Source organism: Chenopodium album, chromosome 5, assembly GCF_948465745.1.
Source record: "Chenopodium album chromosome 5, dcCheAlbu1.1, whole genome shotgun sequence".
In the NCBI taxonomy this organism is placed as follows: Eukaryota; Viridiplantae; Streptophyta; class Magnoliopsida; order Caryophyllales; family Amaranthaceae; genus Chenopodium; species Chenopodium album.
The window spans coordinates 14,219,419-14,236,821 of NC_137838.1; the positions used below are offsets into that span (position 1 = coordinate 14,219,419).

The 17,403-nt window shown below is 34.1% G+C and overlaps 1 protein-coding gene across 1 annotated transcript; it reads right to left on the reverse strand.

Annotated features, from left to right (window-relative positions):
* Window positions 1-1,055: 1,055 nt before the first annotated feature.
* Window positions 1,056-5,546, reverse strand: LOC145631949 (pto-interacting protein 1-like). Its single transcript, XM_081684184.1, has 8 exons — window positions 5,195-5,546; window positions 4,355-4,486; window positions 3,834-4,084; window positions 3,618-3,744; window positions 2,230-2,503; window positions 1,661-1,793; window positions 1,495-1,581; window positions 1,056-1,368 (listed from the first exon to the last, which is right to left on the reverse strand). Exons 2-8 carry the CDS (start codon window positions 4,434-4,436, stop codon window positions 1,252-1,254), a joined length of 1,071 nt encoding a protein of 356 aa, XP_081540310.1. The 5' UTR covers window positions 4,437-4,486; window positions 5,195-5,546; the 3' UTR covers window positions 1,056-1,251.
* Window positions 5,547-17,403: the final 11,857 nt, after the last annotated feature.

The window sequence follows — 17,403 nt, forward strand, 5'->3', positions numbered from 1 at the left end:
CTTGCATGCTTAAGCGAAAATGCAAAATTGCATTTTATTTTAGCATGTTTTGTCATGTCCAACCCAACTGTGCCTTATCGTGCTTCTCCCAAATGAAGGTGGCCCACAACCCACATGCACAGTACCGTGCTGTGCTTTTTTCGTGCCGGGTTTTGGGTCGGCTCAGCCAGTGCCATATTTATATAGAGGTATAGATGGGTAATATTCAACTCAACTACACAACGTTAATGCTTGATTTTAGGGGGAAAGGTAAAGAAGTCTCTATTCCCAAGTGCAAGTAAATGGCAAGGCTCAAATTTGTGACCTAAAAAACACAAGATGATTAACCCACCAGTTTCACCAAATTTGCTAAAGTTAAATTGGATATACATAAGGGTTATGCAATGAATAAGAATTTAAATTTTTACTAGCATATAAGGTATGTATGTTGAATATGTACCCATTGTAAATGTGGATTGATGATAGGAAAAAATATAAAAAATATCTAATAGAATTAACAATTTTCACCTCCTTTCTCAAAAAAAAAAAAAAAAAAAGAAAAAAAAATAATTGCGCCTAAAAAAACAGTAGCATAAGCATAACCATAACCAGTCCACAAAAACTATAAAAAAAAAAAAAAAAAAAAAAAAAAAAAAAAAAAAAAAAAAAAAAAAGCTTCCTTAGTTTGGCAAATGACAAATCCACAAAGGCATAAAGGGGACATGTGAGTGCATCATCATCCCAACATTGAAATGGGAAGGCTTCGTTCTGTCAAAATTTGAAGGATTCAACTCATTTTGGGTAGTGGCCACTGGCCAGTGGGGTTTGTTTTATCTTGCCTCTGATTTTTAATAACATGTCTGCTTTATTTGATAGATCAATTGTACTAGTTTTTATTTGATGATTTTGATTTATTTTGGGTAGTGTGAGTTCTTTCAAGTCGCAATCGTTTAATCATAAATTTTTTTACAGATCAAAAGCTAATTTTCAAAAGGATCATAGACATTTGCTTTGCAAAAAGAGGGAAAAAAAGGAATGGTTAAGAAGAAAAATGACCCCCTTCAACAAACATAACATGAGAAAACACTGCCTAAAGGTGAAAGATTTTTTATGTTATAGGAACAATATTCTATGCATTACAGACTTACAGGTTACAGCAGTTTACAAGAATCAATTTTAACAGAATACATCTCACTATTGTTGAATCACATATGAAAGAAATCAATGTAATATACTTATACAAATTTCTCATTTCCTTGGCAAGCGGGGATTTTATGCATGTGAAGCTTCATTGGCCCTTAACAAAGGTTGAAGAGCTTTGACAACTATGCTCATGTTTGGACGAAAATCGGATTCATACTGCACGCAGAGAGCAGCAACAGCGGCCATCTGGGTTCAACAACAGTGAGCAAGAGAGATTTCAAGTTTAGCTCATATTTTTAGGAGTCAAACAATAGTAAGCTAGGTTTTGATTTTTGTCACGAGTCATATGATATGTGAAGTACAATACATTACCTTTGCAATAGCCTTGGGAGGATAATCTGAACCTAGTCTTGGATCAACACATTGCTTTACCTTATCTTCGCTAAGTTTTGGAGTTGCCTGGAAGAAGAAAAGACTAGGAGTGAGATAACAAGAAAACCCATAACAATAATAAGGGATAAAGAAATCAAAACATTACCCATGTCACAAGACTCTGTTGTCCACGCGGTAAAGTATGGTCTACAGGTTTGCGCCCTGTTAAGAGCTCCAAGAGAACAACACCAAAGCTATAGACATCACTCTTTGAGCTTAATTGTCCCGTCATAGCATATCTAATAAGAGAGAAAGAAAATACTGTTACTTCAAGGCACGATAACACGGGAATAATATAACAAAATAGAGAGAAGCACCTTGCTTTGACACGAGTGAATGATTTTAATAGCAAGACAAAAATATTTTGTTACTTTGAATGTAAAAAATTCATATAGGATTTATAAAGAACATGGTAATTGAAGTCCGAAAGAGGACTGCAAATCAACATCCCCAGATAAACCTATGTTCCAAATTTGACACTGGCATGGTAACAACCTTAAATTCGACAATAGTAGTCGAATCTAACATCTGATAGAAAGATCACAATTATATACACGACAGCCTGGCTACTTTTATCAACAGCTTACAGAACTTTGCTTAACGGATTACTTTTAATTACTACTGTTGACAACAAGCAAGACAGAATTATGAATATTGAAACACAATGAGACTTACTCTGGAGCATGGTATCCAAAAGTTCCGAGAACACGCGTGGAATGTAAACGTGCTGCCATATCGGGAGCTTGATTTGATAAATCGAAATCAGCAATTTTTGCAACATCATCGTCAAATAAAAGTACATTGCTGGACTTAATATCACGATGTATAATATGGGGCTGAGCTTTCTCATGCAAATACTCAAGGCCTTTGGCTGCCCCAACAGCAATTTTAACTCTTTGTGCCCATGAGAGGACAGGACCGGGTTGTGCTCCTTTGACACCTTTCCTTCCTATATACAAAAACAACATTCCATTAATTAGTGAACATTACAAAGATACGAGCAACGGAACATCATGGCTACACAGGAATTCCACAAACATATCAGCTGAAAAGTCAGAAACCAAGGCCTTTTTATTATTTATATTACTATTTATTGTTTTCGTTTATTTATTTTTTTTTTATTCTCGAGGGGTAAGGCATTACAAAGAAAAAATAGTACAGGTGGACTTCCGATTTCCCAACCGCCCTCTCTTTCATGACAGTCAATAAGTATAACTGTATAATTTAACATGTAAAAGAAATAATAAAGAAGAATCAACTTCCATATTGCCCTTTCTTCATGTCAGTTTCGGTCTAACGGAGTAATAAGCAATTGAAGTCAAAAGGTGGACCTGATTAATTTATAAACAATTGCAACAATTGCATGATCCTGAACAACATATTATTAAATATGATTTTTAAGATGCAGACAAGGAAATTTCCGGCATCACAAGGACTCCTACGCTAGAAAGTAGGATCACTGTCTACTATAATATAATTCTGTTTTACCACCAATGTCAAATTTAATTTTTAAAAAATTCACAAAATCAATAATTAGGGCATCTCAAATACCACTCATGTCTTTGTAAGGTTAGAAGGCTCCTGGGTAATAAAGAAGCCTACTATAAGACTGATTATAGACGAAATAGACAAAGCACATGACTCTACTACTAATAAAGTAACAAGCAATTCTGCCTAAATTTTTTATTATTTTTTTTTTTAATTTACAGAATGTTCAGTAATCTTCGTTAGTATTACTTCTAGTTAGTGTAGTTACATGGTAGCAACGTAGCATGCATAATCTGAGCTGCTTTAAACTGTTGCTTCACAGTGAGAAATAGTAAAGAGGAAGTTTATGAGACAGCATCTATAGTTCCAAACGTCAAAGCATAATCTGCAGCACTAAAATTTATCCTGTACTAAGCAACTTAGAAGCTCAATAAATCAATTACATAGTGAGTTGTCTTTTTCCTAATATATTAATTGATGCAGTAGATAGAATAATAGGACAAAGCTCGGAGGCTGTTTGATAGGTGATATCAGAATTGGAATTACAGAGAATAAAGCAATTGACTACAACTTACCATGAAGAATATCATGCAGGGAACCATTTGCAGCGTACTCATATGCAAGGACCCGAAAGTTGCCATCAAGACAATAGCCAACAAGCTCAAGCACATTTTCATGTTTAAGTCTTGAAACCATAGACACCTGTAAGGCGTGTATCAGGATGTTAATTAGCTAGATAGAACACCAAAATTGTCAAGGAATTAACAATGCTTGCCGCTGAGGGCATTTACCTGTCCTAAAAATTCTTGGTCAGGTTGTTTACAGGAATCTAATTTTTTCAAGGCAGCAGCTTGTCCACTTCTTAGAGTACCAAAATACACTCTTCCATAAGATCCCTCACCAATCAAAGCTTTCGTTCCAAAATTATCTGTAACTTCTTTCAATTCATCTACGGTAATTGGAGAAACCGCAGGAGGCTGAAAATTTACGGTTTGTGTATCCTTTGGCTTGTCTTCTCTTGCTGGATATGCGGCATGATTGCCTGAAAATCATAGCCTTTTCAGTCAACCTACTACTTTCAACCTAAAGGCAGATTGTACAGAGTCATGAATGACGGCTAACTTACATTTGTATCCTTTATATTATTTACATAGAAAATTCAAGAAATCATAACAAACATATGATCAATAAACACGAAATTATATATAGTATTCATTTGTTCGATACGACAATGATGAATCTATTTTTATTAATAACAATCTGCATATAAATGGGGCGACTCAATGTACATAGATATTCAACAAACCCTTACCAGCTGGATTATTTGTCATGTATGCCCCATTATCACCTCCTCTCTGATAATCATCATCTCCACAGCAGCCGAAACAGCTCATGTTTTACTCCTCAAGATGCCGTATACTAAGTACACGATGGATTTCACTAACTGCATTTATGCATAAACAATTCCAACCAGAAAACAGTAAACAAGGTTGTAAAATCCGAAAATTAAATAATAAAAAAGGTACATTCAACAAAACAAATTAGAAACAGAATCCTAGCTTCTACAATCAGAGATTAGATTAAATTCATCAAGATGCATTTTCAGCAAACAAATAGAAATATATGGACTGAAGTATAACAAGCGAAGTAGACACATTAAAATCTAATTGAATAGACGAATAAATGAATAATAATAACACCGATCAATGCGTGATTTTTAACCATGCTTATAGTTAACTTACAGCTGCATATATCAGATTCGCTAATAATTTAAATTTCCACCGAAAAAAGGGTGTAGCATAAGTTAGACCATGAATTATTGTGATCTACAAAATACACCTAGAATCAAAATTAAAACCCAATATCCATATTAGATCGTAGATAAACAATTACAAATTGATCACAAATACCCACAAAAAAATAATGCAAATAGAAAAGAAATTCAAGAACTTGCTCAACAAATCAATTAGCAATTATTCCCACAATTAATCAAACAAACACAAAATCAAGCTTAAATTATCAAACCCAAGTAACTCCACACATCAAATTAATGCAAAATTACATAATTAAGATAAAAACTACTTCAGATCAGTAACAGTAGAGCTCAAAATTAAAGTTAAAAAAGTAATGAAAATTCAAAAATAAAACATACCCAGAAAAATTGATGAAGAATCAAGGGGTTAACAGTAGATTGATCTAAGAAAATCAATTATAATGGGGGAATTTAATGAAGAAATTAACAGGGTTTTGAAGGGTGTGCTTGAGCTAGCAAAAAGTAGGAAGGGTAAGAAAGAAAGAAAGCGAGTGAGCGAAAGTTGCGGGTAAGAAGAAAGAGAAACGCGTAGGTTGAGGAAGAATTTAGCAGCAAAAGTAAAGAAAAAAGAAGATTATGCAACAGCAAATTTTAGAATTTTCTTGGGAAAAAAAAAAAAAAAATTAAGAGAGAAATGAATTGAGTTGAATGATTTTGGAAAGGATTTGGTCTGGTTTTATTAATCTAACCACTAACTACCACCTCTCAGGCTCAAGTCCCCCACTTTTGACCTTAATGGTATGTTCACAACAAGTGATTGATTAGATGCCGCATACTTGTATTTGACGAACACTTTTTATTTTTTATTTTTTATACTTCTTATTATACAATTGGTTGTACCTTATTTTATTTTATGTAATACTTTCTCCGTTCTTTTTTAGTTGATCCGCTTTGACTTTTACACTATTTACCACCCCTTCTTTGATTGTGTTTTGTGAATAACATATAAGGAAACACATAATTATGTTGGAATATTTTGAATTCGTCTCAATAAGTATTATCATAATATATAACTTTTATATTTTTTAATTAGGGAGAATTAAAGTTATTAACCGTTAAAGTTTTGCATTGACAAGCGTGATAAAATAAACAGGTCAAGTAAAAAAGAATAGAGGAAGTATGAAGTATGGAGTATATGTTATCATATTTGACCACTTAAAGAAAAAAGAGTGGTGACATGTTATGCTCGTTTTGTTAAATTTTACTTGTTTGCACAAAATGAAATCTTCAAGTAAGTGTAATAAGGGGAAAACTGATTTGCTCATTTGTGTATAATTAAACTTGACAATTGATTGTATGGTAAGACTAGCTTTATCATTTAGGGGGCGAAGATGATATTTTTTTCAAAGGTAACGAGAAGGACCTTGACTGTACTTCAATCCTCAACCCTAACGGTTTTTGGTCAAGTATTTGTGTGTTAAACACTTTGAGAATGAGAGGGAAAGGATAAGAGATCCCTACCCTCAAAATATCTGTAGTGGGGATTGAATCTCCAATCTTAAAATTGGAAGGTTTAATCTTTTTGAATATATTAAGCTTGATGGTCATTCAATTTTATAGTTTACTTGAAATTGTATTCATTTGATTCTCTAATTGTAAAAGTAGCATACTCATCACTAGATTATTTCATTATTTCTTGTTTGTTGTCTACTTTTTTCACAATTTGCAATCACACATTTGCAAATTACTCTTATTTTAGTTCCTCAAAAAAAAAAAAAAAAAAAAAACTCTTATTTTAGCTACTGTATGTATTTTTAAAAGGGAAATTTTAAAAAATAACACCACAAAAAAGTCATGATTTTAATTATAACACCACAAAAAAATAATTTTTTTTTATTATAACATCACTAAAAACCAAAAAATTTGGTTTCACCACAATTTAACTTTCCCGTCCAAAAAACCCGTTAAGTGGATCCCACACTGTACACGTATCAATCATATATTGGATTTAAAAAAATTTTAAAAAAAACAAAAAAAAAAGAGAAAAAAAAAGGAAAACCCTAAAATGCTAATCCAGCCACCACCTCCACCACCGGTGTCTGTCCCATTGCCGTCAGCCATACACAACCCATGAACCGCCGAAATCGACGCTGAAGCTTAGAAACCATCGCAGAACCACCCCCAACCTAAACCAGTCGAAACCCCAACCCACACCTTCGCCGAACCACCGTAACCCCAACCTAAACCAGCCAAAACCCCAGCCTACACTGTCGCCGAACCACCGTTACCCTAACCTAAACCAGCCGAAACAACAACATCACAACCACCACCGTCATCGAACTCCTCTCCCCTACTCAAAACCGTCGCCAAACCGCCGAAACCCCAACCCACACCCATACTTAAACCCGTACCCAGAACCAAATCGATTTCTTGGCGGCGAATTTTGCAGTGGATTTCCCCTTCCACTACTATTTCTCAAATATATGTGCATATTGTAGCGAACGTACAATCGCTACGAAATAATCATTATAAAAAGACAATTTTCTTGTAGTGAAAAATGAAATGTAAGCTCCATTTAAGATCAAAATAAAGTGCGAGTATTTGAGTAAATTTCGTGCAAATATGCATTTTGTACGAATGAGAATTCATAATATAACTTATACTAACTTGTATAATGATGAATATTTGAATATATTCCCTATAATCAGTGGCGAATCTTGACCAAAAATATTATAGGGGCCGAGATTTGAATATTTTGCCTCTCACTTTAATTAGTCACTGTGTTCCAATATTTTATAAGTAATACAAGGTTATTTAAGTTTATTAACCAAGTAATTACAATAGTTTACCAGGGATCGGGCCCCAAATGGCCCCGGTAGAAGGTCATCCTCTACATATAATGCTACTTTATGAGGTTTTTCAACCCACAAAAATATTATTATTATTATTAAGGTAATGAAAGTATAGTGTACATCAATACAAAACTAGTCCATCTATGATTCTATGCATCAATGTTGGCTGACTTGCAGTTTGGGAGCCCCCACAACACCAACGCCAACGCCAACGCCAACGGCGAGACCAAAATTCCCAAAGTTGTTTTTAGAAATCATTGAATGAATAATGGTGCATTATTGATTGGCCAACGCATCTACTCATTTGATTGTCTATTCACTTAGCAAATAATAACGAGGTATCATCATGTCAAACACATACGATAACCAATACTAGATTTAAACATGTGCAATACTACACAGTGTATTGATGAACTACTTCATCTGTTTTTAATACTTGCAATACTTTCTTAAAATGAAAATGTTATAATACTTGCAACACACCATAAATGGAAAGTTATTTTGGACAAAAGCTATATTATTTTCTTTATTTAAAACACATGACTGAATAGATTACATTCCTAACAACCACTTATTCCATTTTAAAGTATATTATATTATATCATGTGAACCCAATATACCTTAAATTCCGTGAAAAAGTGTGTGTTGCAACTATTAAAAAATGAAGGAAGTATAAAATACATGTAGTATATAATGTGTAATACTCTGAAAATTTCTCCCTTTTAGAATACTCTTTTTACTTAAATATAACCCTTTTTAGGACACAATCGACCAAAATATTACCACTACCGTGATAACGGCTAAAATTATTTTTCAAAGTGACATAATGGAAGATTGAAATAAAAATCAACTTTTAAAATAAAACTTGAGTTCACAACCTCAAAACAAAAGTAAAATTAAATAGTTCACAAGTTGGAACCAAACCAAACATAACTCTTTTAAAAACCAACTTAAAAATAAAAAAAAAACATAGAAATGTTAGTCTATAAACCATAAATCAATAATTCATAATTGTAGACACCTAAAAATGTCTCCCCGAAACCAAACCCGATGATGAACAACCTTTCACACTATTCTTGGACGGGTCGAGTATTTAATCCCATGAGTGCTTAAAGTCCATGTTCAATAAACCTCAGTTCACAAACAGTCAAAGGATTAGATCAATGTTTAGTCAAAACATAGTCCAATTCATATTTTTGCCTGGACTCTTTTTAATTCATTTCATATTATTAATTGATTGAGCCTGATTAATTAATAATAAACCTAAATAAGCCCGGAATTATGAAACGACACATAAAAATACTGAACTTAATGGTTAAGTGTAGACACCCATTTGTGTCTCCCCAAAATCAAACCCAGTGATGAATACCTTTTGCGTCGAATCATAATCGAATGAAGTAAAAGTGTGAAAAGTCTAGTGTTGCGGTTAGTTTTTATAAAAAAAAGTCTTTCTTTCTGTTTTCGAAAACCCACTCTATTTTATGATTTTATGAAAATAGCCAGTCCAGTTCAGTTTGGTCCATGACAAGGGTCCAATAATGGTGTAGTTGGATGGGGCTCGAAAAGAGCTTTCCAACGATATATTATAAGCCCAATTCCGATGAATAATGAGGAAGTTATGACCAAAGATATTTCTAGGTGCACACTCATGCACCTAGAAATAGGTGTAACAACGACACAATATGAACATTAGCTTTTCAGAAAGTGAACATTAGGTTTCTTCTCCTTTATTTTTCTCCTTCATTTTTTATTTTCTCTCTCCTCTGTTTTTTTAATTTCCCCCCTTCTTTACACTTTTTTGATTGAATTTGTTTCTTACAACATGAAAGTAGTTATTAAGTATGAATTTTTGTGTCAATTTCGATTTTGTGCTTTAATTTCGATTGATTAAGGTTTATTTGAATGTTTGAATTCACAAATTATACTCTATTTTTCTCCTTCCTTCTTTAATTCCTTTTTCCTCTATTTTTTTCTTCTATTTTCTCGTTTTTTCGATTTAACGATTGAATATGTTACTTACAATATGGAATTGGTTGTTTAGTTGATTTTTTGAATTCATATGAATTGAATTTTTTTTTTTAGCTTCGATCAATTTCATTTGTGTATGAATTTCATTTGATTTTCTGCATTTTTTTTTTTATCAATGAACATAATCATGCAAAATATGAACATATGCATAGGTTCCCTTAAATGTGAACATTAGCTTTTCAAAAAGTGAACATAAGCATAAAACATATGAACATATGCATTTCAGAAAGTAAACATAACAATTCAAAATATGAACGTAAGCATTGGTTTCCTTAAAGTGAATATAACCATTTAAAAGGCGAACATATGCGTAAAAAAAATATGATCATATGCATTTAAGAGAGAGAAGATATGCATAAACAGACTTAATGAGAACAACAAATATTTACATTATGAACATATAAAATATTATTATGAATATAAGGCATTTTATTATGAACATAAAAAATTGAAGAAATAAAAATAATATGATTATGAAACATATGCATCATAATTCATAAGTATTAACAATATGAACATATGAATTCAAAATATGAACATATGCATTGATTCATTTTTGAATGCGTATGAACATAATTAAGCATTTCAGAAGGTGAACATATACATAAAAAAAAAATATGAACATATGAATTTAGAAAGTGAATATAAGCATTTCAGAAAGTTTACAAACGGATTCAAAATATGAACATAAGAATTCAAAATATAAACATATGCATTTCGAAATGTGAACATAAAATATCCGTTTGATTTCACTAATTTTTTTGACAATTCCAATAATAAATTTCGAACAAAATTCAAACAAAATTAAGTGATAATCATATAAATTCAAACAAAATTAAGTGAAATTTACATAAAATAACCTTTTTGGGGAGGATCTTTTGATTTTGCATCTCTTTCCTAATGTTCATTGAAGTTTTTGCAGTTTTTTAGTGAAAGAATGAAATAGTGGAGAGAGAAAGTGAAAAAGAGGAGAGAGAAAATCATATAGAAGAAGAAGATTTTTGAGTTTGGAAATGACGTTACATTTATTGGGTGTGGGTGGGTGTATTGGGTGTGGGTGGGTGTATTGCAGTTTCCGTGTTTTTTAGTTTTAGGGCTTTTTTTAATTGGGTGTGTGTAATTAGGCTTTTGGGCTACGTTGTTACACCTATTTAAGGTGCACAAGGGTGCACCTTAAACTAATTTGTTATGGCCAAAATACTAAACTGGGCCCGGTTTGGTTCTTATATGCGGCCTAATGATTTAGAAAAAGGCCTATTATTAATTATCATTCCTAAAGCTATTAGGATTGAATATAGTCTTCTAGAATTGTCCAGAAGGTTCTTTTAAATCCTAAAGGAATTAGGATTGATAATTATGTTTTAGAGTTTTACTTGTAACAGAATAAGCGTTTTTACGAAAATACGATTTTACCCCTAACACGGATTTTACGACTTAATTATATTGAGAAGTGGATTCCGTGTGGAAAACGTGTGTAAAATCTCTTGCATCGCGTGACGACAGGTTCGTCGCCTGTCGACGAGATCTGTAGTTGGCAACATGATGTTGTTTTATTCCTTTTCAAAAATCTAACTCTTTTCTATCAATTCCGGACTATTTTCTTATAAATAGGGTCCTTGGACCTCCGTTTTCAATAACCAGAATTCTCTAATTCTTCTTTCTCTCTAAGCTTAAGCTTATTCTCTCTCCCTTTTTCTAGCCTAACCTTTTACAAACACGATTCTGCACTCATTAGCACTAGACACACCTAGCCAAGTTCGAAGTTGTCTTCGCCCTAGACGTAAAAGGTTGATACCTTATGAGGGGTTGGTCTCAAATTCAGGCTAAACTTTTTAACTCTTTCTTTCAATTATTTAATTTAGTTCTTTAATTTTATATTTTATTGAAGTTTACTAACGCGTGTATTTTTTTATTAGAAAGAGGAACGAGGCATCAAAGTATGTAATCTTATTGCTCTATTCTTGTAGAAAGCATGTTTAGATTTGTTTAATTCCTAGCATCATGTTAGGATGTTATTATTGCTTTGTAGAATCATGTTTAGGGTGCCTTTTATGCTTTCTAATATCATGTTAGTACCATGTTTGGGTTAAAGCTTTGGTCTTTGATGTTTAGTGACATGCTATTGTTTAGGGTAATTTTACCCTGCCACGTGGCCCAATCAGAAGGTGACACGTGTCAGCCCCAGATTGGTCTAAAATGGACCAATCCCTGCTCAACACGTGTCATTCCCGAAATCAAGGGAAAAGGCGGCCTTCAGGCCCAAATCCCGAGAATGCCACCAAACGGCGCAGCCCACCAATGATTAGGGTTCAGTAACCTAATCAGGGGCATAATTCCCAAAGACCCTATAAATAGGGAGATGTCCCTCATTTTGTGGACACGTTTTTACCATTTATTACACACTTGACTCTTTGATAGAGAGATCCTGAGCTTGGAATCCGAGCAGATCCCCACCTAAATTTCCGCACCTTTTTTCTCCCTTCAAGTTTCTAACTTGTGCGTCGGAGGCGGAGCACCCCCCAACTGGTGTCTCCGTTTGTTTTGCAGGTACAACTCACCCAGGATCAGTCTTCGTGTTGTAACTCTCCCGAGGGACAAAAACACCCAAAACAGCTATGATTTGTTATTAATCTTGTTAGTATCATGCCTAGGATCTTGCTATTATTATTTTATAGCGTTGATATGATTATATTTATGATTATGATTGTTATGATTATTATTATGTTGCTTGATGATTATAATTGTTATTGCTTGATCACACCTTTTATGAATGTTTAAAAGGAATTTGTACTTAACATCACGCTTAGTAAGATAATTAATAATCTTGTTTAGGTCAATATAATTATAATTCAAGTGATTGCCAATAATAGTTTTATTTGTGCATTAATATTCAAGCAACTTAGATTAAACGGGTTTAGGGTTAACTTAATGATTGCATGTTAGTCAGAATGCGCACATGAATACGAGTAGAATAAAGTAGAGGCCTATTTTATAGAGCGAGTTCTTTCTCTTTTAGATTGGATTCGTACCCTCATCCCCGAACACCAGTCATGGTTCCAGACCTATTGGAGTTGATGATCTCATGGATCGTTAAGGGGTGTAACCTTCACCCTGTGAACGGTTTACAAGTTCCTAAAACTAGTTGGCGACTCTTTTGCTCTTGTTTCCTTCCCTTTGGACGCCACCATACTTAAGTGTATGATCACAGTGGGGTTCAAGTTTGGGGTAATGCTTGATATATTCCCTACAGTTTTTTGGCGACTCCACTAGGGAGCTGAGGATTTCTATTTTAATTCCTAAAATTTATTTTGGCAATGATTTAGAATTAGCGGATGAGACTCGAAAAGTTCTAAGTATTTCATGTGCGTAATTTTGATTAACATTATTGTCATATGCATAAAAAAAAGTCCTCATTGGAAAGACCATCCGAAATGAGTAAAAAACATAGGATTTTTACACGTAGGAAATTCGAGAAATATCTTTCACAACTGGAATCGAAATAATACTGCGAAAACTGGAAAATTCTAAGAACACAGAAAGCTGCTGAGGCATGTAGGAATTAGCACTGAGAAAACAGAGTTCGTCGCCTGTGAAATAGCCTCGTCGCCTGACGACAACTTTGTCGTCTGGTGACAGAGTTATTTTCTGGCGATAGACTCTGTTGTCTCGCACTGTGTTCTTCCAATATCGAGCCAGAACTCTGCCTTCTTGTTTTGACTAGTTCTAGCACTGTTGGCTCAATTCTACTTCCTAATTGAGTTTTTATCTCTTTTCTAAAACCCATATGTGTTCTACATATGGCCATAACCGTCTGGGGGTTCACGCTCCATCTATCCAATTGAACGCTCTTGGCAACGACGGGTACATCCGAGTTTGTAAATCCACCAAACTGTGGAAACAAGTTTAACTTGCGGGGTCCCATCGATACTCGCCAACCCTTCCAAAGGTAAGGCTTCCGCGCGATGCATCTTGACTCATAACCATGGACCCTCTTTGACTAACCTAAATCCTTGAACTTTAGAGAACTAGAGCCATGGTTAGGTTACAAACTCATTGCGTCATATTGTGACTACTTGACTACTTGTGCATTCTTTGCTTGTGCATGACCTATGTGTGTTTACACTAACCGTTTGTTTGACTTGTGATTAAGTCTAAATAAACTAATTAATGACTAAAGGACTTTGCTTAATTAATTAATTTGAGAAATTAAAGTCTAATAAATCAATCAAACTGACTTAGTACGACTATAGGCATGTCCTTTAAAGTAAAAATAATGGAAACATTCCCAGATTAATGTTCCAGCAATGGCGCAGAGGTTTGGGCTGTGGCACCAAACACTGCTATGAAACGCCTAGCGACGACCCTGTCGTCTGGCGCTACACTTCAGTGTACGGCGATAATTCTGTTGCTTTGGCGACAGTCCAGGTTATTACTCGAGTCATCACGACGAGTCTAATTAAATAGTTTATTAATCAGTTTGATCAATTTGTTAATGGCAGTAGCCATATTTAGTCCTTAATTGAGTCTAAGAACTTAGTTCCATGGTCATGACACAAGTCTTAACATGTCTTAGTACACACTTTGTATATGTCACCATGACTGTGTCTTAGGTTCATCCATGAGTCATTTTCCGTCATTCGAGTGGGGGGTCCAATCTATTCCCATTCTCTTCCACATTCCCTTCCATGTTGAATAGAGCTTGAGTCAAAATAAATTATAAAAAACTTTTCCCTAATTTCCCTTTCCACAGTACTTCGTCAAGGAAAGAAGGGAGATTAATCAAGGATAACACCTTTATTCAAGTACAACTTTTTGATAAACCGATTCGTCAAAAGAGAAAAGCTAATAAGATAATGGCAAGTTAAGAAGAAGTCAATGAGCTTAAGAAGGAAATGGCTAATATGACTGAGGTGTTGAAGGCTTTAACCCTTCAAATGAATGACCCTGTGAAACAACAATAAATGGAGCTCATGCAAGAAAGCTTGAGCAAAATATCTAATGACTATAGATTCCAGGGCATTAGCTCGCAAGGCGTCTCGGTGGACAAGGAGCTTCTTCCGTAGAAGTTCAATGCCAACGACATCCCTAGGTTCAAGGTAGCAGACTATCCTTACTTTCACTTAAGGGCCTTTGAAACTATAATGAACATTAAGGGGATTGATAAGAATATTTTTCACTTTTTATTCTCAATATATTTAGAAACCGTTTGTCAACATTGGTTTTTCTCTTGATAAAAAGAAAACCTCTACTTGGAATGGAATAAAAAACGCTTTCATTGACAGATATAAGTGTAATATTCAAGTCGAAACTGACTATAGACAACTTGAGATCTAAAGACAAAAAGAGAATGAAGGATTTACTTCTTTCTTTAATAAGTGGAGGGATACTTCCACTAAGATGATTGAGGTGCCCACCGAAAGAGAATTTGTAAGGATGTTTATCAAGAATCTCCAAGAGAAGTATTCGAAACATTTGAAATATCAACATAATTTAGATAATTTCAAGGCCGTCTATGACATCGGTATCGAAATTAAAAATGACCTCGCAAACCAAAAAGCTATTAACAATAGTAATATCACTGGCTGGAAAGGAAAGAAGAACGAAAACTCTTCTTCTTCCGAAAACGCCCACTCTAGTAACAATGTTAGTACCTTTGATCCCGATGAAGTCTTAGCCACAGATAATCAAGGATCTAAAAAGAAGCCCAAAAGAGAGTTCACACCCATTGGAATGACCTATGATGTTGCTTTTGATCGTCTCTATGATCGAGGATTAATCAAACCTATTGGCCCTACCCAGGATCCAACGCCAGAAAAGCGATCTTCAAGATGGGATCCCAATTCTTATTGTAAGTACCATCAAGGAAATGGTCATACCACCGATGAATGCTACAGATTTTAAAATCTCATTCAAGATCTCATAAAAGCAAACAAGATCCCATTGCCTCTAGCTAGCAAGAAGACCGGGTGATGATAACCACAAGACACAAGGCGAGCTTTAACGACAAGATTTCATGACCTCTTTTTCTATTTCTTTTTCATTCTTCCTTTCCGCAATAAGTCTAGCATATACACCTTTTATTTTTCCTTAGATTTATTTTGTAGGTTTTTTCTTTTTCCCTTTTAATAATATGAGCATTTATTTCCTTGCATATGATCAATGCATATCCATGTCGAACTAAGCACAAGGTATACCAATGATTTGAGGCACCCCTTATAGCCACATCATATCACCTTTCACCCTTCAAATATACAATCTTTTCTTGATAAACCAATTTGAGCCTCGTCTAACGATAGATCTTACTTTCTTCAACCCACATCTATCTAACCTTGGGATGGGATGGTGTGTAACTTATGCAATTTTCAAAGAACAAAAGCTTGAGTGAATCAAAAGATTAAAATAGCAAAAACAATAAAAGTGTACAAAAGGGCAAGTGTTCCAATGTCTTTGTCATGAACATGTCTTTGATAGGAACACGTCTCAGATTGCGTCTCTTATCGAGTGCTTGGTACCGTGCCTGAGAAACATGAATTCCAAGTGAGTGATAGACCGCATGATCGGGATTGCCCACACTTATCAAAAAAGGTTTAAAAAATGCAAAAGCAAAAAAGAGAGCAAATTGTAAATAAAAGAAAGAGCTCAAAAGTGAGAAACCTCAAGCATAATGTAGGGAATATTTCAAGAATTATCCCAAACTTGAACCCCACTGTGATCATACACTAAAGTACGATGGCGTCCAAAGGGAAAGAAGATAGAGCAAAAGAGTCGCCAACAAGTTTTAGGAACTTGTGAACCGTTCACAGGGTGAAGGTTACACCCCTTAACGATCCAAGAGATCGTTAACTCCAATAGGTCTTGAACCATGACTGGTAGTTCGAGGATGAAGATACAAATCCAACCTAAAAGAGATTGAACCTGCCCTAATAATAGGCCTCTACTTTATTCTGATCGTATTCATGTGCGCTTTCTGACTAACATGCAATCAATAGGTTTACCCTAAACCTGTTTATCTATGTTGGTTGAATATTAATGCATAAATAAAACTATTATTGGCGATCACTTGAGTTATAATCGAATTAACCCTAAACAAGATTATTAATTATCTTATTAAACATGATTACAAGTACCAATTCCCTTTAAACATGCATAAAAGGCGTGATCAAGCAATACCAATAAATATCATCAAGCAACATAATAAATCATAATAATCATCGAAATAATAATTATAATCATCAAAATAATAATCATAATTAAAATAATCATGTTAAAGAATAATAATAATAGCAAGATCCTAGGCATGATACTAACAAGATTAATAACAAACACTATCATGTCACTAAGAAATAAAAATCAAAGCTTTAACCCTAACATGATACTAACAATCATAAATAATAGGAAGAACATAAAAGACATCATACTTTTAATCATACTTGATATTAAAGTTACCCTAGACATGATACTAGGAAGATCAAAACGCCCTAACATAACATTAGGAATCATAATAACAACCTAAGCATGATTTCTACATAATAACATCAATAAAAACCATTAAAGCCCTTACTTGGATGCCTCGTACCTCTTTCTAATAACAAAATACACACGCTAGTAACTTCAAGGAAGATAATAAACAAACAATTAAATTAAATAATTGAAAGAGAGATTTGGGACCAAACCCTCAAAAATTAAAACCTTTCATGTCTAGGGCGAAGGCAACTTCGAATAACGCTA